Here is a 25,356-nt window from a genome sequence, read left to right as displayed (position 1 = left end):
GAGCACCTTTTCCAATCAACATAATAGCATCACTTTTCCTTTGTCCCTGATATTCTGCCAAATATCCACACTGACCTCCTCTTTTTGTCGAACTTTTATGTTTATTTCTTTCTAAATATATTTTCTACAGAATAACAATTTGCACCTTATATTTCTTAATACAGTCCATCTTTTTTAATGCCTGCAAATCCATTTGCATTCCTTGTTAAAATTGACAAAGCAGCCATTCTGTTTTAAAATTACAATTACTTATAATGCATGTCACTTCTGGTATGTGCATTCTTTATACTTGTGGCTTCTGAATATGTTATAGCAGTTGAATAACATGACTTTTACATGGTTGCAATTTCTCACATTTAATAAAAATAAAAATCCCAGCGAAACAACAAACTTGTGTAACACCAAACGGTGACAAAGGACGCCAGGAACCAGGATACTGTGCTGGAAACACTTAGTTTATTAGAATAAAAATTGGTTAAGCGCTTTCTACAGTGATAAATCTGTCTTCATCAGAACATCATACCATGAAATCGTGAGACTTATATATCACAGTTAATCTAAAAAACCCGCCCTAAATTACAATTAATCGATTAGATCAATTGTTAAACAATTATGCCATACACATTTTTTAAAAATGCAGCACAAACATCCTGCTACTGAAAAGAAACTAAAGATGTATGATATGTACTTTCTTTACAGAACCATACTAATCTAAACCACTGTATAAATGCAGATGTATATATGCAGATGAATCAACAATATATATACAACCTAAACGAGTTTTCTGATTGTTAAAACACTTAAACATATAATTCCATATGAATTCTTCCTTTTAAAAATATTCATTCCCTAGTATACAATGAAATGTATTCTAAAGAATTAAAAATGCAAGCACAATATAAATTATATACAATATGTACCAATCATAATACTGATAAAAATATTTATGTACAAAAGTGTTTGCATAAAAAAAAAGAGAAAGAATATGTGTGTAAAAAATATATATATTTGCTATTGAAAAATCTAGACACATACTTGGAATAACCCCCCAATTAAATTTGAATACAAAAATTGTAATATGCTGGAGAGATATAATGTATTGCACTATGAACTTTAACTAAACCCTAACCAAAGGCTTGGTAGGCCTTAATGAAATGATCCCTACCAAGCCTTTGGTTAGGGTTTAGTTAAAGTTCATAGTGCAATACATTATATCTCTCCAGCATATTACATACAATTTTTGTATTCAAATTTAATTGGGGGGTTATTCCAAGTATGTGTCTAGATTTTTCAATAGCAAATATATATATTTTTTACACACATATTCTTTCTCTTTTTTTTTATGCAAACACTTTTGTACATAAATATTTTTATCAGTATTATGATTGGTACATATTGTATATAATTTATATTGTGCTTGCATTTTTAATTCTTTAGAATACATTTCATTGTATACTAGGGAATGAATATTTTTAAAAGGAAGAATTCATATGGAATTATATGTTTAAGTGTTTTAACAATCAGAAAACTCGTTTAGGTTGTATATATATTGTTGATTCATCTGCATATATACATCTGCATTTATACAGTGGTTTAGATTAGTATGGTTCTGTAAAGAAAGTACATATCATACATCTTTAGTTTCTTTTCAGTAGCAGGATGTTTGTGCTGCATTTTTAAAAAATGTGTATGGCATAATTGTTTAACAATTGATCTAATTGATTAATTGTAATTTAGGGCGGGTTTTTTAGATTAACTGTGATATATAAGTCTCACGATTTCATGGTATGATGTTCTGATGAAGACAGATTTATCACTGTAGAAAGCGCTTAACCAATTTTTATTCTAATAAACTAAGTGTTTCCAGCACAGTATCCTGGTTCCTGGCGTCCTTTGTCACCGTTTTGTGTTACACAAATTTCTCACATTTGTTTGAGCTCATGTCACATTTTTCCAAACATTGCAGTTCACTAAACACTTCCTCAAATCCATTTAGAAAAAAAAAAAAAAATGAAAAAAAAAAAGAGCTATATGCAATTGAAAAAACAAAATCCTTGACGTCGCAACTTCACAACCGTGGGCACTTGCACTAGCACCTATGCTAAACATACGAGTACTCATGCTGAGATGCATTTTGCCAGAGTTTACATATAAACATGTTATTGCTTCTTTAATTGTAATGTGTTTCCCCCTTCCAAGTGACGAAAACAAATTGCGTACATACTGTCAACTGTCCCTGATTTTGACCAAATTTTAGCTCTGTCCCTCAATCCCTCCTAAAACTAGTGACTTCTGGAGGAAAGGTGGTGAAATACACTTAATGAATAATGACAATAATTAAGAGTTATAGACTTATTTTACTTCAGAAAATGTGTATTAATTCATATGCTCTGATTCTGTCAATGTTTCAAGTTAATAGCGCTAATATTTTAAAAGTGTAGTTTGAATCTTACTCCAGCCTCAAAACAACTCTTAATGACTGGAATTAACATTCTCCTCTTGTATCTGGCATAAAGGGAGAAGTCATTTTTCACTAATCCCCTGGGATCACCAATGTAAAACACCTTTCCTATTTCCATGCTTTTGTTAGAAGCATCTATTTCTGCTGTTGTGACTGTATTTTAACCAGTATGGGTCTCAGCTTCATTCCAGTGGTGAAATTAGGCACATAAACACATTGTACCATCTTGATTAAGTAATCCACATGGGGAGCACCAGAGTAGTTAAGTTATGCTTTCATAAAGTTAATTTAGACTGGTGTCTCTAACTTCTCTGGCACTGCAGAAAATCTCATGTTTTTCTTTTTATGCTCAGTCTTCTAGCTCAACCATTTTCTAAAAGTTTTTTTTTATTTGATGCCAAAGTATCTGTCATCCTTTCCGTCCTTTTTTCTGAATTCATCAAACTTAGTAACTTATCAGAGTGATTATTCTTTTTTTATTCTTTCCCTCTACTTCTTCCAACTGATTTTCATTTGTTCTTATATATTCTTCCAAAGTGCCACTTATTGTAAATACCTGAGTGTATCTGGCCTGTTTTTTTTTTTTCTAGTTGGGAAGCCATCTCCTGTATTGATGGTGCACATACTGCTGTTTCCTGCTGATTATCCTTGAGATTGTTTTCACCGAAAACGTTTTCTTCTGTTTTACATTTTTATTTTTTTCTAGATTTGTTTTTCTTTGTTGACATTCAAAGAGCGTATCTGGTAGCCAATAAATGAACTAGTTCAAAATGTATAACTTTTGCCAGTTTTTTAAAGAGTTTCTACACTTGGAGAGCTCTCAGTAGTATTATTCTCAGTCATCTGCCATCTTGGGAGTCTGCCCTCATGGTCATTTAAATCCGAGCCTCCTGCTGTAAATTATTTAAAGGTTAAAAACTGTCTGTTTGTATGTTAGAAACTTGCACTTGCAGTTTGTATAAAATGTTTGGAGAACATAGGAGTAAACTAGAAGAAATTGTCAGTGATTTAATTGCCGATATAAGTACTTCCTTTGATAGGTAGTTGAGTGGATGTCAAAGGACTACTTTAGATATGTTGTAGACCTTACAATAAGGGAAGAAGCCATTAGTACTCTCTCTAAGGACATGAGAATCTGGTTAACAAATTAGGAGTGTAATACTACTGAAGAAATAGGCAAAAAGGATGAACTCTGTCTTGTCCACAGGAGAAGCATAACCAACACTACCCATGGGTATGAGGGAACCCTTGAGGACAGTATAATCCTTCACAACAGGTTCCCCAGGAAAGAGGGAAACTATTAGCTCCACAAGCAAAAGTTGAAACTGTTGGTTCCTGTGCATGTCAAGGTCTTGGAAATTGATGTTTCCAGTTAACCAAGTAGGTAATGTAAGGTTCAAATGTCTGCAGGGTCAGGGTAGGAAATGAATAATATGTGAGGAAGCTAATAGAGGTAGCACCACACAATAATGGGATGTCTTGAAACAGCATTTGCTCCAGATTATCACAGGAGTCTATACCCTATCCTGGTAGAGGGTAACAATGCCATTACTAAGAAGAATATTGCATCAGAGATAACTCTTGTTCATTGTGTAGTTGTTAAGAGAGGAGCATTACTTGTCCAAGCAGTCTGCTTCAGTTAAGGCTTGGATACTTTAGACTGGGAAGAGGATGAGGTTGTGTTTTATAATATACCAGCAGATATTCTAATGAGTAATTATTTTGATGACATAGTGTCTTGTGAGCATGCAATAGTATGCAGCCCAACATGGAGACAGTCATCTTGGGAAGATAGCAAAGGAAGATCCAGCCAGTGTACATGGATCCAGTAGAGGCTGTTGTGGATGAATCAAGAAAAGCACTATGTAGTAGCAACAAGTCTGATTCTGAGCCACAGTTCTAAAAAAGTAATGGACTTCTTCTGAAAGGGGTTGCCTTAGTGGAAATGATGGTTGATAGCAAGGAACTGCAAAGATGCTAAATGTCCCTTGAAATGGAAATTAGAGAGGATCACAAAGCCAGAGGTACAAAAGAGAGAGAGTTCTTATATCCCACCTTACAGAAATGTGTTGGTAGTCAAAGAGGCTTCTCCTTATCAGTTGTTAGAGGAGGTTATATACTGGAGCTAGGATGTACTGGACAGAGAATGGACTCCTGAAGGAGAGATAAAGGGAGAAGTGTTTGTCCTAAGAACCTGCCATTTGGTTTTAATGCCCTAGCCTATGATATTCCCTTTTCAGGCTATTTGAGTATAAAGCATACAAGAGGAGGCTTTTGCAATTTTTTTAGTTGGCCAGACATTGCAAAAGATATGAAAGGGTGCTGCAAGATGTATATACAATGTCTGAAGGATGGTAATGCAGGTCATACTATACAGTGCCTGCAGGATGAGAAGGCAGGAGACATTTTTTCAGAGTGTAGCCATGGATGATATGTTACTTCTTAGTACCCCAAACTTAACAGGTAAGAGGTATATCTTAGTTATGGTAGACTTTGATACTGGGTATCACTAAGTTGTGACTTTGACCTGTTCTGAGGCAGAAAAGGTGTTAAATGCTCTAATAAAAAAATTCAGTAGGACTGAGGTCTCCCTGAGAAATACAGGTGGGCAGAAGGGCTGCCTTCAGGTTTCATCTGGTGACTTGTTTGTGGAAGTACTGTGTGGTAAAGAAGTGAAAAATTAAACCTGCCATCCACCTACAAACAGTTTAGTGTAGAATTTATCTCTAGCTTCAAGACCATGCTGAGAACATTTGAAGACCAGTTTAAGCAGGAGTAAGACAGATGCCTGTCTCATCTCTTCTTTGCATACACAGAAGTGCCACAACAATCTACAGTTTTTAGTAATTTGAACTACTTTATGGCCAAAGGGTGAGGGAGACCTTGACTTATCCATGATGTACTGGAGTCTATTTTGGAGTATGTGCTCAATGTCAAGACTAAGTTTAGGGAGCTCTGAGGATTAGCGAGCTCACACAGGCACATCAGCAGCAGCAGAAAGTCTGATATGACTGGACAGAGACAGACCAACAGTTTACAGCCAGACAAAAAGTAATAGTACTTTTAATATAATGAGCTGTAGGAAATATGGGAGAGTCCATCTCTTCAATGTTGTGAGAAAAGTAATTGATGTCAATTATGTGATGCGGTTGCCAGGCTGAGGGCAGAAACACAAATTCTACCATGTTAATATGATGATGCCCTATCATTGAAGCAAAAACTAACTGGATCCTTGGCCCACGGAACAAACCAGTCAAGCAGGCAAATAGCTTAACGCAATTTTATTAAATTAAAAACAAATGTGTTTTCGCTGCTGAACATTCAGCTGCTTCTTCAGAGCAAAGAGTAGCAAAATGCGCCAAGTTTTAAAATGGATATTTAAATAGTGTTGTCATAATGACATCACAGTACACGAGGAAAAATTCTTTAAAGAAACACAATGCATTACACCAGCTGCCACACATATAAAAACTGTATATGTAAAAAAGCTATAAAATCAGAACAAGTCTGAAACAAAACTATAAATAGAGTATTTTATCACAAATAAAAAATAAAAAATCTAAGAAATCTAATATGATTATAAAGGTAAACTTAATTAGAAGTAGCGTAAATGAATTAAATCTTCTAAAAATTAAAACTTAAAAAATAGAAATTTAATGTAAAAATAAATGATGTGTGTTATATTATGGTTTTAAACCAACATAATTATCTCAAATAACTTTTAAGTTTTAAGACACAGGCAATGTTGCAGCTTTCATTCAAGCCGGGAAAAGAAAAAACATTCAATTTAAGCTGCCATTCTAACTCTCTATTCTCCAGAAGGAGAGAAGTAGGTCCTCCCCTGATGTTAGGTGGGACATGGTCATTTGCCATGAAGTGGAAACTATGGCCTGGTGCGCTCGAAATATGTTTGGCCAGCGCATTGTCCATTTTGTTATTCCTAATAGAGTAAATATGTTGGTAAATGCGCTCTTTGAATTTGCGGTCGGTCTTACCAACATAAAAAGCTTGACAGCAATCACACAGAGCTACATAAACTATGGACTTAGTATTACAACTGATGTTATAATGGATGTCATACTTTCTATTTCTAACAGAAACAGAACTACCTGTTCTCAATAGATAACACCAATTACATGCTCCACAAGTAAATGTGCCTTTTAGTCTAAAAAAAGCCAGCTGCACTGTTCCTTTGTAATAACTATTTTAGGTTATTACCTCTTTTATAAATAACAATAGGTCTGGGACCAAGTTTTTTCAGCAAGAAAGGATTGTCCGAAATAAGTTGCCAGTTCTTGCAGATGATCTGCCAAATATGTTTCGAGTTTCTGTTAAAAGTTGTGATGAAACTCAACTTAAAATTGTGTGTAGTGTGGCAGCTGGTGTAATGCATTGTGTTTCTTTAAAGAATTTTTTCCTCGTGTACTGTGATGTCATTATGACAACACTATTTAAATATCCATTTTAAAACTTGGCGCGTTTTGCTACTCTTTGCTCTGAAGAAGCAGCTGAATGTTCAGCAGTGAAAACGCATTTGTTTTTAATTTAATAAAATTGCGTTAAGCTATTTGCCTGCTTGACTGGTTTGTTCCATGGGCCAAGGATCCAGTTCGTTTTTGCTTCACTGGTTTTTGTTTGGTTCGTTTTCTTATGATGCCCTATCATGATAGAGTGAGAGAGAGAGATTTGAGTATTTAGTACTTGCAATGGGTTAAAAGGGGAAGCAGAGGGAGATGTGGTAGTAGATCTGCTTAATAAGGCTCAGTGGGATGCCTCAGTGGATGAGCTATCGTTGTCATAGAAACTGTCCCCTACACAAGATTTATAAAATCTGAGCAGCTGTATGAGAGGTTGGCAAATTAAATGCCAACCAGAAATGGCAGAAGTAACTTATCTTGGTCATCAGGTGGACAGTGGCAAAATTTGACCGGAGGTTACCGAAGCATGGCCTGATCCTATTACTTAAATCATGTAAGGGCATTCCTTAGGACTGTGGATTATTACAGTAAGGTTTTCCCTCACTGCAGTACTTTAACCACTCATCTTATGAATTTATCTTGCAAAACAGGCTAGATAAAGGTAATGTGGGCAATGGCCTATAAGTAGGCATTTCAGACAAGGCAAATACTAGATAGAGTAATTTAAAATACCATTTACCTACCCCATGCTTTGAGTCTTAAGGGTTTATTAAGAAGGCTCACTTCAGATCTACAAATGTAGAAAAGTGCTACTATGCTAAAGCAAATGTTATTGGCTTCAGAGAAGAAATGTGATAGGCTGGATGAAATTTGTAATCTTCTTGCAACAAAACAATATAGAGAGCTTTATTAAGCTGAGGTAAGTGTTTTTTTTTTCCACAAAAAAGATAAAGTAAGACTGGTTGTTGTTTTCAGTAAAAATGTAGCAGAGTGCCACAGAATGAAGCTAACTTCTCAACGGTGCATACATTTGCACTGTCCAGTCTTACTGTTCCTTGAAATGTTGTTAGGTCAAGGGAATGCATTACCTTATCTGGAGTTCACCCCACAAGTGCACGACTATGGAAACAGGAAACCTTATATTACTATTGAAGAAAATCATGGGACTGTTTTAAGAAGAGTGGAAGAGAGACTATTGGTCATGTTAGTTTCTGCCTTGCTTCTGAAGTGTATATAAACAGACTGCATTCTTGGCCAGAGCTCATGTTGGAAGATTCTCTGCCTGAGAAACTATGCAACTGATTCTTAGACTTGCAAGTCTAAAGTAGACAGAAAATCAATAAATCTTTAGTTACTTGTAGTGACAGATCCAGATAAGCTGTTAGAATTATCTATGGCTTTTTCCTGTTTAAACCAATTTATTTGGCATTTCCTGTTACAATTGTGACACTGTATATTTAATTTTACAAAACACATTTCTTAATTTTATTTATTTCAAATAGTTATTATTCAGTAAACGAAAGATAAATGTTAGATACGGAGGAGAGAACACAGCATATGGTAGTATTCCAATGAACTCAAAACAACCAACGTGGTAAAACACAGAGTTTATTCGAGTAAGCGCTTTCACCTACTTGGCTTCTTCAGACTCGTAGACAAAATACAAACAGTAAAACAGAGCTTAAATGTTCACATTAGGCGGGAAATGCTAATCATGACTCACCAAAAGCAATTTAAAAATTAACACATAGATAAGTACTATTGTACTAGTAAAACTATTGTACTATCTAACATTTATCTTTCGTTTACTATTTCATTTTGGATACAGTAGGAGGAGAGTTTACTCCACTTATAGTTGTTTTTAGTTATTATTCAGTGTTAAATGCTTATGTCTGTTTTATTTATTAACATAAGGGTATAGGTTACGACTTTTAAAGAATGACTGTATTAGCCATAGCTATCACTTACATTATAATTGCCTTTTTAAGAGTGGACAGTGATTTTATTTTGGTATGTTACAGTGATCTAGTTAGTGGTATAATTACTGTAAAGAAAGATAAGTGAGTATTAGTGCTAGAGAGATATCGTTATCTTCCCTGGGAAATACTCTGAGTTTGTGTTTAAAATAATCCTGGAGAAATTACAATCACTCTTGATAAGATTGTACTGGTAAGAAACTGGACTCAATATGAGCTGGATGAAATTCTTGGAAGCCAGTGATACAACTGATCTGCAGCCACCTATACAATGTAAAGATTATTTGAGTGCAGCCACCTATACAATGTAAAGATTATTTGAGTGCAGCAAGTGAGGTCTTTTACCCAAGGTAACACTGCACATTTACTGTATGCTCCTAAACTCCATTTGCTCCTAGCATATTGAATATAATTCTAAGAGTCTTGCTCGCAATATAAGTGATTTATTTCAGTATAAGCCTGCTTTATAATTAGGCTTTATACCAGAGTAAGTCACTTACACTGAGTGCAAGTCTTTGCAGTTTAGCCCATTGTTTAGTGATCAGCAATACCCCTGACCATCATCTATACACATTGATGCCAGCAGTGTGGATTTAAAGTTTGTATAATGACATAGCAATTGATGGCAGCAGAAAATATTATACTCCTATCTGCTGCATCACCCTACCCTATGTAGCTTTGTAAGACAAGGCTTTACAGATATGAAATAACTCTCTTATAGAGTGAGTTGAAGTTCTTTTTTAAATTCTAGTTACTGTGAAATGAGAATAATGTCTGCCAATTAACTAAAGAACATATCGAAGTGTATTTCTGAAGGGTTAGTAAGAAAGTGCTATACAGTATGGCACTGCATCTTAAGAGCTGTGCTGAAGATGGCGACAGTTTTAATATAAAACTGTCACTTTGCATTTTGCAGCTCCTGTAATTAATTAACCTTAAATAATCTATGTAACATTACTAGGATAACCATATAGACAATTCAGTTATTAGTAGTACACTACTAAACAGTTTAATAACTTAAAAAGTTATCAGAAAATACATCTGTAATGTGTAGAACATGACATGCTTAATGACTTGGACATAAAGCAAAGCTTTGCCATTTGTCCAGGTTTTCTATACTTAATGCACATACACAGCATGCATTTGATGTAATTTTCTCTTTGTAGGTTTCTGATATTTCTCTCTTCTAATTATCTTACAATAATTTGTATTTCTTGGGTTCGAAATGGCATCCAGCTTACTGCCTGCAAAAGTGAAGAAACCTCTTAAATTATTATCTGATATAATTATAACTATGTTTTTTTTTCCTGGCAGTGTTTAATAGACGAGCAGCTGTCTTACAAGAAACAACTTTATCTACTATCTGTAAACACTGATATCTCTGCTCCTTGGCAATGTGCAAGAGACATAAATGTGAGGATGTAAGTATACATTTTTAATTAATTATTACTGTCAAATGGTAAGGATATAAGTATTCTTTTAGCAGGAGAACTCCTGTACATTGCTAGAAAGTGACTTTATCTTACTTGTAATTGTAAAGTATAAGTTATGTGGAAGTTATTTTCGTCACTTCTGGAAAACAGCACAGCAGCCGGTGTGGAAATACTGTACACCTTTATTTGATTAAGTGCTTTCATCTAGCTATAATGTTAGACTTCATCAGAATCTAAAATCATATGGTCAAAACCAAAAATGTGTGAGTTTGGCCCGGATGGTGTCTGAGGAAGAATAACTTTTAGATGAGCATTTCAAGTTAAAACAAATGTTTATGTCAAGGGGCTACCTTGAAAAGTTAGTTCAGGATATTATGATGAAAGTCAGTATGAAAAGAAAAGAAGGAATGCATGTACCATTGTTGAGATATAATTCCCCGCCCTTTGTTGGTGGGTAATAAGGAAGCCAATGTGAATGATTTTTCTAAGCCTTTTGCTATTATGTATACTGGTGCCCATTCTGACATTGCTTGGATTTTAAAGAAAAATTGGAGTATTTTGGGGGAAGTCCCGATTATTGTTTTTAGAAAAGGGAGGCCTTTTAAAGATATTTTTGATATAACCGAAAAAGATCTTTTTAATGTTAGTAATAAGAAGGAAAGGACATACAAGTATGGATTTTGCCTCCAGTGTAAATATATATTTGAAAATAATAAGTTAACAAGAACACAATAGTTGCCAAGGAGCACTATACATGTACTGTGGGGGTGATTTATGTAGCTGTATGTCAGCACTGCACAGCATTCTATATAGGAAAAACAAAAAATGGCTAAGGAACCAAATTTATTAACATTTCTTGGACATTAAAAGTAAAAATAAGAACAACTCATTATACAAACATATTCTTCAGTTTCAGGATCATCAGTTCAAATTTTCTGTAAAAGATATGCTTCACCATCCAGTGGGTTTCCCTCCCAGAATATTATAAACATCCTGTTAGATGCAACTGTGGAAAGTTATTTTTTGCTGAAGTTTTTTGCCCTTCCTTTCTTATTAGCAGTATAAACTGCCTTCCATTACTGTAAGAGAACACAGTAGGGCAGCCATCCAAGCTACTAGTGTCTGTCTCAGCCTCTGTTGCTTTTGATTATTATGGGTTGCAAAAGAGTTCATGATCAGCTGGCATAGCATCAAGCCACAAGCAGACCCCTTCTCAACTTTCAGGTCAACTTTTCCACTGATGAGAAAAAGAAACTCCCCATTCCAACTCATCAGACTTGGACTTAGTCAAGTAGGATTTGACTTATTTAACCCAGACCTCATCTCCTTTTGGTTATGATACATATGGTGAGGAGGCCATCTCTTTAAGTTCTTCCTCATAGGATGTCTCATTTGGTGAGATACTAAATGTAATGAAGAAGTATTTCATTTGGGGGACCAAGAAGGTGTCTGATTCCCACAAAAGGTACTTGGACTTTGTGGAGCTTAAGAAACTGATGTCCATAACAATACCTCTTGCATTCCAGGCATTCAAAGACACCTTTGAATCAACCTTGTTAGTGCTGATTTTACATCTATTAGGTCCTCCAAGAAGCCTGGCAGACTCTATAGATTTGAGGCATCCTAGAAATACCTGAAAATAATCCTCTGGCAGATCTGGTCACGGTATTTAATGATGCTGCCAGGGGGTTGAGGTTTATTCCAGGGATAATGTGCTCTCAAATGGCAAGAAGAGCAGGGCCCTATATAGACTTGACAAAAAGGTGTACGAGTCAGCAACACTGGCCTTCAGAGCTATTATGTACTTTAGAGCCTTCATTCAGAAACTATCCCTTGTAATTCTAACCCGAGCTAATGATTTAAACAATGAATCTAAGTATGAAGACTATAAGGGTCAGTCTGATTTGGACAATTATTCACCTTTAGATAATTCCTGGGCTTACTTGCAGCTAAGGTTTCAACATTTTGAGTGGATGTCATCTATATCTAAAGAAAGACAGATATTTTATAAGATGACATGTTTTTTTTTTTCATTTATTGAGTTTTTTTTATGAGCCCACCCTCCTTTACATGAGACTAGTGAGGCTTTGAGAAAAAGACAGAGACAGTTTTTAAATAACCAGATGTTTCTCTTGGATTAAAAATGTTGATCCTGTTATTGTTCTCATGTTTTAAAATATCATATCTGATGTTGTAAATCTTTGTTTATTCATTACCATTAGGACCTCGGTTCCATCCTCTGAACTGATACGGCCGTTTCCAAGCTCGCGTCAGCCAAAAACTCTCAGCTAAGACCTACCCATAATGCCCCTCTCTTAGTTACTCTAGATCTCATTTGCCGTATTCCTAGTCAGACGTGCTAGCCATCTCACTCAAAGCTAAGTAGAAAATTGTTAATTTTAAGACCATTTTCTTCAAAATTATTTAATTTTTAGTCAAGTTAGCCTTTTCTCACTGTCGCCTATAACCTAAGCCTATTTCCTACCCTTTTCCTTGGTAATTTAATTTTTTTATCTTTATTGGTACTGTCCCTTTCTCCTGTCTTTGACAGGCCTTACCGTTTTACTAGTGGTATTTTTTTTTTTTTTTTTTTAAATAATATCATTGGTATTTTCTCCCTTAATATTTCTATAGGATAGCCATGTTGCCTTACCGTTTCATGCAGACACCAATAAATACTTTAATACCGGATCAGTCGAGGCCCGGGTTAACAACGACTGCCACCAGTACTGTTAGCCAACAGGGTGCTGGCGGAAATTGGGCTACTGTTGGCCGAAGGAGGAGAAGAGGCGGAAGACATGGCCGAAGACAGGAAGAGAGGAGAAAGGCTAGGACTGTGGTAGTGAGGGTCAGAACTTTGAATGTTGGCAGTATGACTGGTATAGGGAGAGAGCTAACTGATATGATGGACAGAAGGAAGGTTGGTATATTGTGTGTGCAAGAGACCAGATGGAAGGGGAGTAAGGCAAGGTGTATCGGAGGTGGGTTCAAATTGTTTTATCATGGTGTGGATGGAAGGAGAAATGGAGTTATTCTGAAGGAACAGTATGCTAATAGTGTTTTGGAGGTGAAAAGAGTGTCTGATAGAGTAACGCTTATGAAGCTAGAAATTGATGGTGTAATGATGAATGTTGTTAGTGCATATGCTCCACAAGTTGGGTGTGCAATGGATGAGAAAGAAAAATTTTGGAGTGAATTGGATGAAGTGGTGATGACTGTACCCAAGGGTGAGAGACTGGTGATTGGAGCAGATTTTAATGGGCATGTTGGTGAAGGGAACAGAGGGGATGAGGAAGTGATGGGTAGGTATGGTGTTAAACAATGGAATGTAGAAGGTCAGATGGTAGTGGATTTTGCGAAAAGGATGGACATGGCTGTGGTGAATACATATTTTAACAAGAGGGAGGAGCATAGGGTGACATACAAGAGTGGAGGAAGATGCACACAGGTGGATTATATCTTATGTAGGAGAGCCAGTTTGAAGGAAATTGGAGACTTTAAAGTGGTGACCGGAGAAAGTGTAGTTAGGCAGCATAGGATGGTGGTTTGTAGGATGACGTTGGTGATTAAGAAGAGGAGGAGGAGGAGGAGTGTGAGGGCAGCACCAAGGATCAAATGGTGGAAATTGAAAAAGGGTAATTGTGAGGTGGAGTTCAGGGATGAGCTAAGACAGGCACTGGGTGGCAGTGAAGAGTTACCAAATAGCTGGGTAACTACAGCAGAGCTAGTAAGGGAGACAGCTAGAAAGGTGCTTGGTATCACATCTGGACAGAGGAAGGATGACAAGGAGACATGGTGGTGGAATGAGGAAGTACAGGAGAGTATACAGAGAAAGAGGTTGGCAAAGAAGAAGTGGGATTGTCAGAGAGATGAAGAAAGTAGACAGGAGTATAAGGAGATGAGGTGCATTGCAAAGAGAGAGGTGGCAAAGGCTAAGGATAAGGCATATGAAGAGTTGTATGAAAGGTTGGACACTAAGGAGGGAGAAAAGAACCTGTACCAATTGGCTAGACAGAGGGACCGAGCTAGGAAATATGTGCAGCAGGTAAAGGTGATAAAGGATAATGAAGGAAACATACTCACAAGCGAGGAGAGTGTGTTGAGGAGATTGAAAGAGTACTTTGAGGGGTTGATGAATGAAGAGAATGAGAGGGAGAGAAGGTTGGATCATGTAGGGATTGTGAATCATGAAGTACAATGGATTACCAAGGAGGAAGTAAGGATAGCTATGAAGAGAATGAAGAATGGAAAGGCTGTTGGCCCATATGACATACCTGTTTAAGCATGGAGGTGTTTAGGTGAAATGGCAGTGGAGTTTTTAACCAGATTGCTTAATGAAATCTTGGAAAGTGAGAGGATGCCTGAGGAATGGAGAAAAAGTGTTTTGGTACTGATTTTTAAGAATAAGGGTGATGTGCAGAGCTGTAGTAACTACAGAGGGATTAAACTGATCAGTCACAGCATGAAGTTGTGGGAAAGAGTAGTAGAAGCAAGGTTAAGAAGGGACGTGATGATTAGTGATCAGCAGTATGGTTTCATGCCTGGAAACAGCACTACAGATGCGATGTTTGCTCTGAGAGTGTTGATGGAAAAGTACAGAGAATGTCAGAAGGAGTTGCATTGTGTTTTTTAGACTTAGAGAAATCATATGACAGGGTACCTAGAGAGGAGTTGTGGTATTGTATGAGGAAGTCAGGAGTGTCAGAGAAGTCTGTAAGAGTGGTACAGGATATGTATGAGGGTAGTGTGACAGCGGTGAGGTCTGCGGTGGGAGTGACGGATGCATTTAAGGTGGAGGTGGGGTTACATCAAGGATCAGTTCTGAGCCCTTTCTTATTTGCAATGGTGATGGACAGATTGACAGACGAGATAAGACAGGAGTCCCTGTGGACTATGATGTTTGCAGATGACATTGTGATCTGTAGTGAGAGTAGGGAACAGGTGGAGGAGACTCTGGAGAGATGGAGATATGCTTTAGAGAGAGGAGGAATGAAGGTCAGCAGGAATAAGACAGAATATATGTGTGTGAATGAGAGGGAGGATAGAGGAATGGTGAGGATGCAAGGAGTAGAGGTGGCGAAGGTGGATGACTTTAAATACTTGGGGTCAATAGTTCAGAGTAACGGTGAGTGTGGAAGAGAGGTGAAGAAGAGAGTACAGGCAGGATGGAGTGAGTGGAGAAGAATGTCAGGAGTGATTTGTGACAGACGAGTACCTGTAAGAGTGAAAGGGAAGGTCTACAAGAGGGTAGTGAGACCAGCTATGTTATATGGGTTGGATACAGTGGCACTGACAAAAAGGCAGGAGTTTGAGCTGGATGTGGCAGAATTAAAGATGTTAAGATTTGCACTGGGTGTGACGAGGGTGGACAGGATTTGGAATAAGTATATTAGATGGTCAGCCCAGGTTGGAAGGTTTGGAGACAAAGCCAGAGAGGCACGGTTACGTTGGTTTGGACATGTGATGAGGAGGGATGCTGAGTATATTGGGAAAAAGATGCTATGGATGAAGCTACCAGGTCGCAGGAAAAGAGGAAGGCCTAAGATAAGGTTTATGGATGTGGTGAAAGAGGACATGCAGGTGGTTGGTGTGACAGAGCAAGATGCAGAGGACAGGAAGAAATGGAAACAGGTGATCTGCTGTGGCGACCCCTAAAAGGAACAGCTGAAAGAAGATGATGATGATGAGCCTTGTTGCCTTACTATGTCAGACAAAGCTAAGTTGGGATTTAAACAGTATGACAAGTGTGGAGGCAAGATGCCTAACTCAGATACACATGTTCGTTGTGTCTACTGTTTGGGCGTGGATCATATTAAAGCTGACTGTGACATTTGTGCTAGTTTTAGTAATTATACACTAGCAGAACATAAAAATAAACTTATCTTAAAAAGACACCTTTTTCAGAGGCTCTTTCTGGGTCGGAGGTCTCACCCCTTCCAAAGACCAAAAAACATAAGGAAAAATGGATTACTCAAGACACCTTTTGCAGAGGCTCTGGGTCGGAGTTCGCACCCTCTCCAAAGACCAAAAAACATAAGGATTACTCAAGACACCTTTTTCAGAGCACTCTATCTTGGTGGGAGGTCTCACCCCCTCCAAAAACCTAAATAAAAAAAAAAAAAAAAAAGGAAAAATGGAGTTACTCGTTCCTGTATCTCTGTCAGTTATGGAACCGAGTCGGCTGTGTACTTCACTGGTGCCCTCGGCGCAGACCTCTTTGGCACCAAGCTCTGTGTCTTCTTCCTTGGTGCCATTCATGATATTCACCCCTATTTCGGTTAAGACCTCAGCACCACTGACTTCGGTCCTTGGATCCAACATTGGCTCCGATGACTGTACATGCTTCTGCACCATCCCCAGCCATGGTGCTGACAGTTTTTTCAGGTCCATCAGCTCCAAAACTCGAATACCTGCAAAGAATAAAATATTTCCACTCCGGTGCATACTGTCTCGGTTCCAACAGCAGAGTTTTCCCTGTCGGCACCATGCAGTCTTGCTGCATTGGCTCTGGTGGAACTGATGCTCTCCTGAAGCAGTGCTTGGACCATCCGTACCTTGGTACCTAGCCCGGCATCTATTTTCTTGCTGGTGCTGTCTATGTCCACGGCTCCGATGGCTTCCATGTCTCTCAGAGCTCCTCAACTGGAGGTGGGCTCCTCACGGTGAGGTGTGACCCCATTTCCAAGGTTGTCCCTTCCGGTTCTGGTCTCCCATCCCTCCTCAGGTGGGCCTGCTGTACAGGTAGTGGACTCGCAGTCAGCACCAATGACATCAGTATCAGAACCCTCCCCTAGCATGCACCTCTCCCTCTATTTCGGGACCCCAGACACAGGAGTCACAAGAACCCTCTTTGAAGGGAACCCCTTCTCTGGAGTCCTCCTCAGAAGATCCAACTGGGAAGCCACCCTGGAAGAAACGGTGCAAGAGGAAGCACCTTGATTCATTGGAGGAATTTATCACTGAAGAAACTGATTGTGATGAGGGGGAAGGGTCCCCACAGTCTTCCCAGATGGCATCTCATTCGGAGACATTCTCAAAATCCTCAAGCAGCGGGGAGACTGGAAGTTCTATAACCCTTCTTCTGAGGAATCTGTGTTCCTGCAGGCATTCCATGCCCGGCCATCTATTTCCTGGATGACACCACTGGCATATGACCTTGTTAAAATCATTGTGCAGCATGCCTAGAAGGCCCTGGACAACATAGAACCTGTCCCTCAGAGGCCAGACAAAAAATTTTATCTACACCTGAAGACCAGCCCCACTGGGTCTAGCAGTTGACAGTTGATTCTATGGTCGTGGCAGTGGCCACCAAGAGGGAACTGGCAGAAGATAGTTCCACCATCCATCTTCTAAACAGAGAGTCCTGGACCATGGGCAGACTAGGAAAATGGAAGACCATGGGCAGACTAGGAAAATGGACCTATGCTTCAGCGACATTCGCCATTTGGTCACTGTTCTATCTGGCACACTTTACTCACCTCCAAAGAGACCTAATTTCTGAAATGTCTCCCTCTTTGGTGGGGTACTGCCTGATGAGGTGTGTAATATTGTCGCCTCGCAGCTGGCTACCCTTGAATTCATCTCAAACTCCTTGATGCATTTCATATCTCACTCCACCAAGGGAGCAGCTTGATCTGCCACATCAGGCGTTGTCATGAGATGTAATGCTTGGATGCAGTTGTTTGACTTCACAGACCCCTTTAAATCTTTCTTCATCAATGCACCTGTTGACAGATCTGCACTTTTTGGACCCAAAGTATGAGAGACACTTACACGTAGTGAGAAAGATGGAAAGACCTTGTCTGCTGTGGGCGTATGCCTTTCCAACCCCCAGCGGTCCTACTCCAGAAACCAGAAGGGAAGAAAAATGTGGTTCAAGAAATCCCAAGAACCTTTTTGTGACACTTGTGGTGAACAATCCCCCCGAGGCAGAGGAGGCAACTCATATGGAAGATGTCCCTTTTGGGATAGAGGGAGTCCATGTAACCAGGGCGCTAGAGATTCTTTCTCCAATAGAACCTACCAGTGCTCCTGAGCAGCGGCCAGATTGCTGTCCTCTGGAAGCAGTCGAGGGTCATTTTTCTCTGCATCTACCAGCCTGGCATCTTATTACTACTGATGTTTGGGTGCAGAGAATAATATGCAGAGACTCCAAATACTATTAGATTTAACTCCCATCACTGATGTACCACCCAATCAGAGGGAATTAGCAGCCTTAGAAATAGAAAAGCTGTTAAGGAAAAGAGTCATCCAGCCAGTACCACCAGACCAGACAGGATCCAGGTTTTACTCGAGGTTCTTTTTAGTGCCAAAAAAAGACATGGGACTGGAGACAAATCCTGGATCTCAGTGACCACAGACGCTTCCCTGTTAGGGTGGGGAAGGGGGCATTTCCAGGGAAAGACTGTCCAAGGCACCTGGTCCCCCATGGAGGCCAATTTGCACATAAGTGTCCTGGAAATGAGGGCAGTTCTCCTAGCATTGCAAGTGTTGTAAGTGTTCCATGTATCCCTACCCTCTGAGACCATTGCAATTCAGTCAGACAACATGTCAGTCGTCTGGTATATCAACAAGCAAGGCAGAACCAGGTCTTACCCCCTGTGTCAGGAAGTCATGAGGATTTGGCACTGAGTGATAGCTTCCATCCACTTCCTTATAGCAACATACATTCCTGGGAGTTCCAACCTTACTGCAGACAATCTGAGCAGGAACATCCTGATGCTTTACGAGTGGTCCCTCAACCCTGTATCAGCAGATCGGATCTTCCAATGCTGGGGCAAGCCTTGCTGTGACCTGTTTTCTCCCCCCCCAAACTACAAATGTAGAAGGTACTTTACCCTGATCCCCCCTCAGGGGGAACCCCCGAGGGATGCTCTAACGCACGATTGGCCACCGTATCTTCGCTATGATTCACAGTCCATGGATCCTGGATCATTCCCGAGACCCGTTATCTCATCCTCAGGGGCTGATTCATCCCAACCTGCACAGTCTCAAGCTTACAGTTTGGTTCCTTCACTTCCAATGATTGCCAGGCTGCCTGACATCCCATCTCCTGTTCGTGAAATTCTTCTGGCTTCACCCAAACCTTCCACTGGGAAAGTTTATTCTAGTAAATGGACTAGGTTCTCTATCTGGGCCAAAGATCAGAGCTTAGACCCTTTCTCTATGCCTATTCAAAAGATCCTACAATACCTGAGTACTGTATTGCATGCAGGAACCTCAGCTTCGATGATCACTGTACATTTAACAGCTATCACCAATTTTCATAATGATCTTGATAATTCTTGAATTATGTCATACTGCCTATGCAAGACCTTTTTGAAAGGAGTATTACATGTTAAACCTCCGGTCAAGCCTCCCTTAGAACCCTAGGACTTGACTTTGGTACTTCAGTCTCTCACAGGTTCTCCTTTCAAGCCTTTTGATTCATGTGATTTGCAATTTTTGTCATGGAAAACCTTACTTCTAGTAGCACTTACCTCAGTGGGAAGAGTATCTGAGCTGCAGTCATGTCAAGAGTCCTTACATTATCTTCGTACTGACCCTTCTTTCTTGCCCAAGGTCATTTCTGGCTTTTCCATTAACCAATCTATTGACCTGCTGGTTTTCTTCCCTCAGCATTCTAACAGAGGGGAGTACCTTTGATGTGCATTGGCAGCTTTGTTTTTATTTGGACAGGACAAAATCTTTCAGGAAAACAGGTCAATTGTTTGTGGCCTTTGCAGTACCCAGATTGGGTAAACCTGTTTCCAAAGTGACTTTATCCTCCTGGCTTAGAAACGTCATTACCTTTATCTAACAACAGAATAAGCTATCCTTACCTTCCAGAATAAAGGCTCATTCTACCAGATCTATGGCTACTTCTATCGCATTTCATTCCAGAGCCTCTATGGATGATATCTGCACAACAGCCACTTAGGCAAGACCTCATACCTTTATATCTCATTACAAATTGGATTTCGCCTCCAGAGAACAAGCATCTTTTGGTTCTATGGTGCTCAGGAATATCCTTCCTTAGGGCCACCCAGGACTCAAGTAGCTGGGGACATGGTCCTAATGGTAATGAATAAACATAGATTTACAACATCAGATAAAGAAGTTATGTCTTACCATAACATTCTATCTGTATTGTAGATCTTTGTTCATTCATTACTTCCCACCCTCCTTCCCCCTGCCTGGACTCCTGGTGGACTTTAGGAACTCCTGGTTAGGGTATTTGCTCAGACAGATCCCCCTACTATTTTTTTTCCATTAGTACATCTATTATCTAAGGGCAGGCAAACTCGATTTGAAGTAACGAGGAGAGGGGCATTATGGGTAGGTCTTAGCTGAGAGTTTTTGGCTGGCACGAGCTTTGAAATGGCCATATCAGTTCCAAGGATGGAACCGAGGCCTAATGGTAATGAATGAACAAAGATCTACAACACAGATGGGATGTTATGGTAAGACATAACTTCTTTTTTACTGTTCTTCTGTGGTTCTGGATCACAGAGCTGTAGCTTCTGAAAAGCTTGGTATACATCTTATTTCAGGTTCTTCAAATAATTTAAGGTTTATGTTTCTTACATATATGGAACTATATTTTCTAAGGTTATCTATAAAAGCTTCAGATGTCATGCTCAGAATTAATTACTAGAATGTTCCACTTGCTTAGCTTATTTGTTTTATTGATGAGTGTATTTCAGAATCTAGTGATGTGAATATCTTAAACTTATCAAATGTAACTTTTTCAAACCATTTTTATTGATTTTAACATATAACAGTATATACAAAATAAAGGAATATATTCAATTAAAGTTTCATTTGACAATAAGCAACAATAACATTAGCATGAATATATATGTATTCAATACATCTTCAACATTAATTTATATTAACGAATTTAATTTATCCCAATATTTTGATTTCATACAATTTTTTTGCATTTCTCAATTTTAGTGTTTCTTTTTCATTATTACAACAATAGTGAGTAAACTAAGAACATCTTTGAACAATAATGTTGAGTTTGACTTCCATTTTTTTAGTTATAACGTCCCTTAAAACTTCAAGTAGACCCTAGAACATTATAAACTTGTTAACATTTACAACAGAAGGATCACATGCATTTGTTAGAATTGTTGTTCGTGAGTATATAATTATCAGTCTGCAGTCCTTTAAAAAGTCATTTATTTTTTCCAAAACTTGCCAATCTTTTCAGTCTATAAACACGTGAATTCAATCTGCATCATTGTTGTATTACATCTCCAACAAACCAAGGTTGTGTCTTTATCAAATTTAAATATATTAAAAGGTGTAATAAAGGTTCTATGAATATATTTCCACATAAAAAAAAATTCCAGCACATGCTTGAAGGAGTTAGGCTGATAGATTTTAATTACAAATTCTTCTCTTTCCCTCAGATAATTTATTAATTCCAAGAAAATCAATAAATTTGCAATAGCCTCCATATAACTTACTATTGCTGATTACTGTTATCTTATATAACTTCTAAAGACTACCTTTAGATGATACTTTATCTTGAATACTAGATATGAAATATTCATATATTTTAGTAATTGTACTTTTCTCTTTTTCATTTAGAAAAGTTAAATATTATTTCAATATTTCTCTTATAGAATGATTTTTATAGACAAGAAACCTTCAATTTGTATTTTCTCAAAATTTAATCTGCAGATAAAAGTATTCCATTGTTTATGCAATCAAACCAAATATAAGATTATTTTTTTAAATAGAATTGTAATAGTGAAGGAGTGATTTTCTAAAAACCTAATTGTGAGAGCTATAGGAAATAATATGAATGTCAATTGTTTAAAGGAATTCTATAAATGTAATTTCTAAATTATTTAAAAATGAATGACACATATGCAAAGTCTAATTTGATTTATTGTCTTCTATAATATTTTTTAATATTTAAAGAAATAAGTTATTCACTATTTCAAGATTTGGAGATTTTTTAAATGCATATGTGCTTAAAATAATCTGCTCATGAAGAATTTTTCAGTGACTGTTACAAGGCTCTAACCACTGAATAATTACAGTGATAGTTGCTGCTAATGAGTATGATTCTAAGACTGGAAAATGAATTCAACCAAATTCCATAGTCTTACATGATTTTAAATCCATTTCTTGGTTTTATCAGATACAATAAACAAATAAATAAATTGAACAATATTTTGCCAACTTTTTAATTAGTGTTTTCTCTGGGAAAAGTGATGTTGATTGTAACGCATATAGTATTTTTGGTAATACCATAATTTTAATAAGCATTAATCTTTCTTCAAAAGTAAAGAAAAATAAATCCAATTGTTCTATAAATGTATTTATTTCTGCAGTAATTTTAGAAAAATTAATAATAATTTGATTTATTTATGGATGAAGTACACTTACTAATTATTTAGTTACTTGTTTTTTCAATTATACTTACTTTTCAAAATTGTATTTAATTGTGGATTTATTAAAATAATCTTGGATTTATTATCATTACATTTTATACATAAAATGGCCCTAAATAAATCAATGTCTTTAGTAATTCATCAAATGATTTATTGATATCTCATAAAGCCAATAAAATGTCATCTGCAAATAGTTGAATCATGGATTATAACTAAAACAAAAATAATAGTGATAGTGGATTGCCTTGTCTTGTTCCTTAATTTATTCTGAATGCTTGATAGATAAAACAACATATTTTAATAAAGGCTTTAGAATCTGCATATAATCTTTTTATTAGTTCAGCAAAATTATCTGGAAATCTAAATACTGTTGAACTAAAAATTCCAGTCAACAGAACTGAAAAGTTTTTTTCAGTATCCTGGCTTATTAAAGGTAACACCTTTTTCCAATTTTTAGATAAATCTAATACCGTAATTAGCTTTCTAATATTATCATATGTTAATCTATTCACAATAAAACTCATTTGGTCTTTGCTAGTCACTTCATCTATAATCTATCTTAGTCTTGTACTGAATATTGCAGTAAACAACTTGGTCCTCATTCAGAAGTAAAACTGGTCTACGTGATGAAACCAGCTCTTTTTATTTGCCTTGTTTAAGTACTGGTTAAATGAATGTGCATTTCCAAAAAGTAGGGATTAGTTTAGAATTAAGTTTCACCTAATAATAGAAATACTTTAGAGGTCAATATTTTATATATTTCTGCAGTTAAACATCTAACCATGGGGCTTTACCAGCTTTTCTTTTCTTAACTGCTTCCTTAAGTTCTATTAAGGATATAGATTTATTATTTTTTTGTTGTACGATCTTCATTTAGTTTAATAGAGATGTTTCTTTTCAAATATCTATCAATAATCATGTCCTCAGATGATTTCTTCATATTTTATTCAATTTGTCATGCAAGTCTTTAAAAATGAAAAGCATTTTCTAAATATATAGTGTTTTTCCTTAGTTATTGGATTTAATAACTTATTAATTGAACTTTTCTACTCATCATTTTACTTCTGTTTGATAATGAAGCTTTTTGGTGACATTGCTAAACTGTGTATTTTGAACTTCATTGATGCTATTTCAAGTTTTGTGTTATAAAATTTCCTTATAGTTTGTTGATAATGCTTTTATAATTTCAGTATTATCAGTTCTCAGCTTTTGTCTACCTAATCTACCATAATGTAATTTTCTTGTATTGATTATTTTGTATCCCATTCACTTATTTTATTATGGTACCATTTCCTCATTTATATGTTCATCGTATTGATCATGGCTGCAGTAGCCTTAGATATATGGGTGATATGCTGCCAAGGATATAAGAGCCAGCAAGCTTCCAAAGCTTCAGGGGACTTTCCATCTACCCAAACTGTAAGGTTTCTTGACCTTATCTGACTAAAAGATGAGTTTGGGCAAGACTCTCTTCTGAGCTTTACTGTCACTGAAGAGTATGCTCCACTGGCTTGTGCTTTCCTTTGCAGGTCAGATAGGTTCCCTTTGGGGAAAAATACCATTTCTTATTAATGTTTTATTATTTTCCTCTTCAGGAAAGTTATTTTAAAACTAGGAGTGTTATGTTTTAATGGACTGTCTTGGGACTGTAACTTAGTTTTAAATGGAGCTCTCATTTTTTCTTTTAATTTAAAAGTGATGCAAAGTAACTGTAAACATTTTTTCAGTTGAGAAATTGTGTTTATTTTACTTTTGTGGGACTGACATAGTATTTAAAACTGCTTTTTGCTATTTTCTTGTCAAAAAAGTAACTTTTGTGGACTGGTAGTGCTTATCAACAATTGCTGCTTGTGAAAGAGGCACCATTTTTGGCTTGGCCATGGAAAAGACTACTGGTTCCACAGTTAGTCCTTCTTCTGGCCACAAAAAAATAAAAAATAAGCAAACAGCCTTTGCCACCACAGCAGGCTTGAAAAATGCCCCAGGCACAGGTGGGTGACTCTGCTGTGGCAATTTCTTGTACCACAGACCAACCATCTTTTACCTTGAATCCCCTGGGAGTAGCACCTACAGCCACTATGGACTGTGGGTTAGCCACATCTTCTGTGGCTGTTGTGGTCCCCTGAGTGGGCAATGGAGAGACATTGTTGCTCCTTGGAGAGGGAATTGGGAATGTTCCCTATTGTGTCAGAATGCTGTGCCCCTCGGTGTGGAAACTGCTGCTGCCATTAGTAACATGTTTCACCCAATTTTTCCTGTCAAAAAGAAACAGAAAACCAGTCATGTGTATATTCCTCCGTAATTTTCTTTAGATAGGAATAGTTTAGTGGGTCTAGCTAAGGGTTTATTTCAGGCTATTAATCCTTCTTGTAAAGAAATTTCTTGTAAAATAAAGAGGAATTCCTCTTTTCCTGAAGAGATTCAAGATTCTGATTCGGAACAGGAAGTTATGGGTACAGAAGATACGGGTACCAATACAGTATTTTTTCCTCAAATTTGTGAGTCAGACTCATAAGAGAGCTCAGTATCTGATTTCCCCTGTGTGGGGATCTCTTTGTCTGACACTCTTGCTAGAATGTGCCAGTGTTTTCCAATGGAAGAACACTGTGTTTTCTCAATCTCTCAGAAAACACTATGGGTTGTTACAGAAGGATTTTTCAGAACCTACCCCCTGTT

General features: G+C 37.4%; 1 protein-coding gene across 3 annotated transcripts in view; it reads left to right on the top strand.

Moving 5' to 3' along the window:
• The window catches only part of VWA3A (von Willebrand factor A domain containing 3A), a 2,208,650-nt gene that overhangs the window by 448,624 nt on the left and 1,734,670 nt on the right, over positions 1–25,356 (top strand). For all 3 annotated transcript variants that reach the window (XM_044089639.1, XM_044089638.1, XM_044089640.1), the window contains one exon: positions 10,170–10,276. In XM_044089639.1, coding sequence (XP_043945574.1) covers positions 10,170–10,276 — 107 coding nt within the window. The remainder of the gene's footprint in view (positions 1–10,169; positions 10,277–25,356) is intronic.

The sequence above is a fragment of the Protopterus annectens genome, chromosome 12.part0 (assembly GCF_019279795.1).
Source record: "Protopterus annectens isolate FY-2018-M chromosome 12.part0, PAN1.0, whole genome shotgun sequence".
Lineage (NCBI taxonomy): Eukaryota > Metazoa > Chordata > Ceratodontiformes > Protopteridae > Protopterus > Protopterus annectens.
The sequence above is the reverse complement of the archived record's forward strand: the minus strand, read 5'-3'. Positions and strand labels throughout refer to the sequence as shown.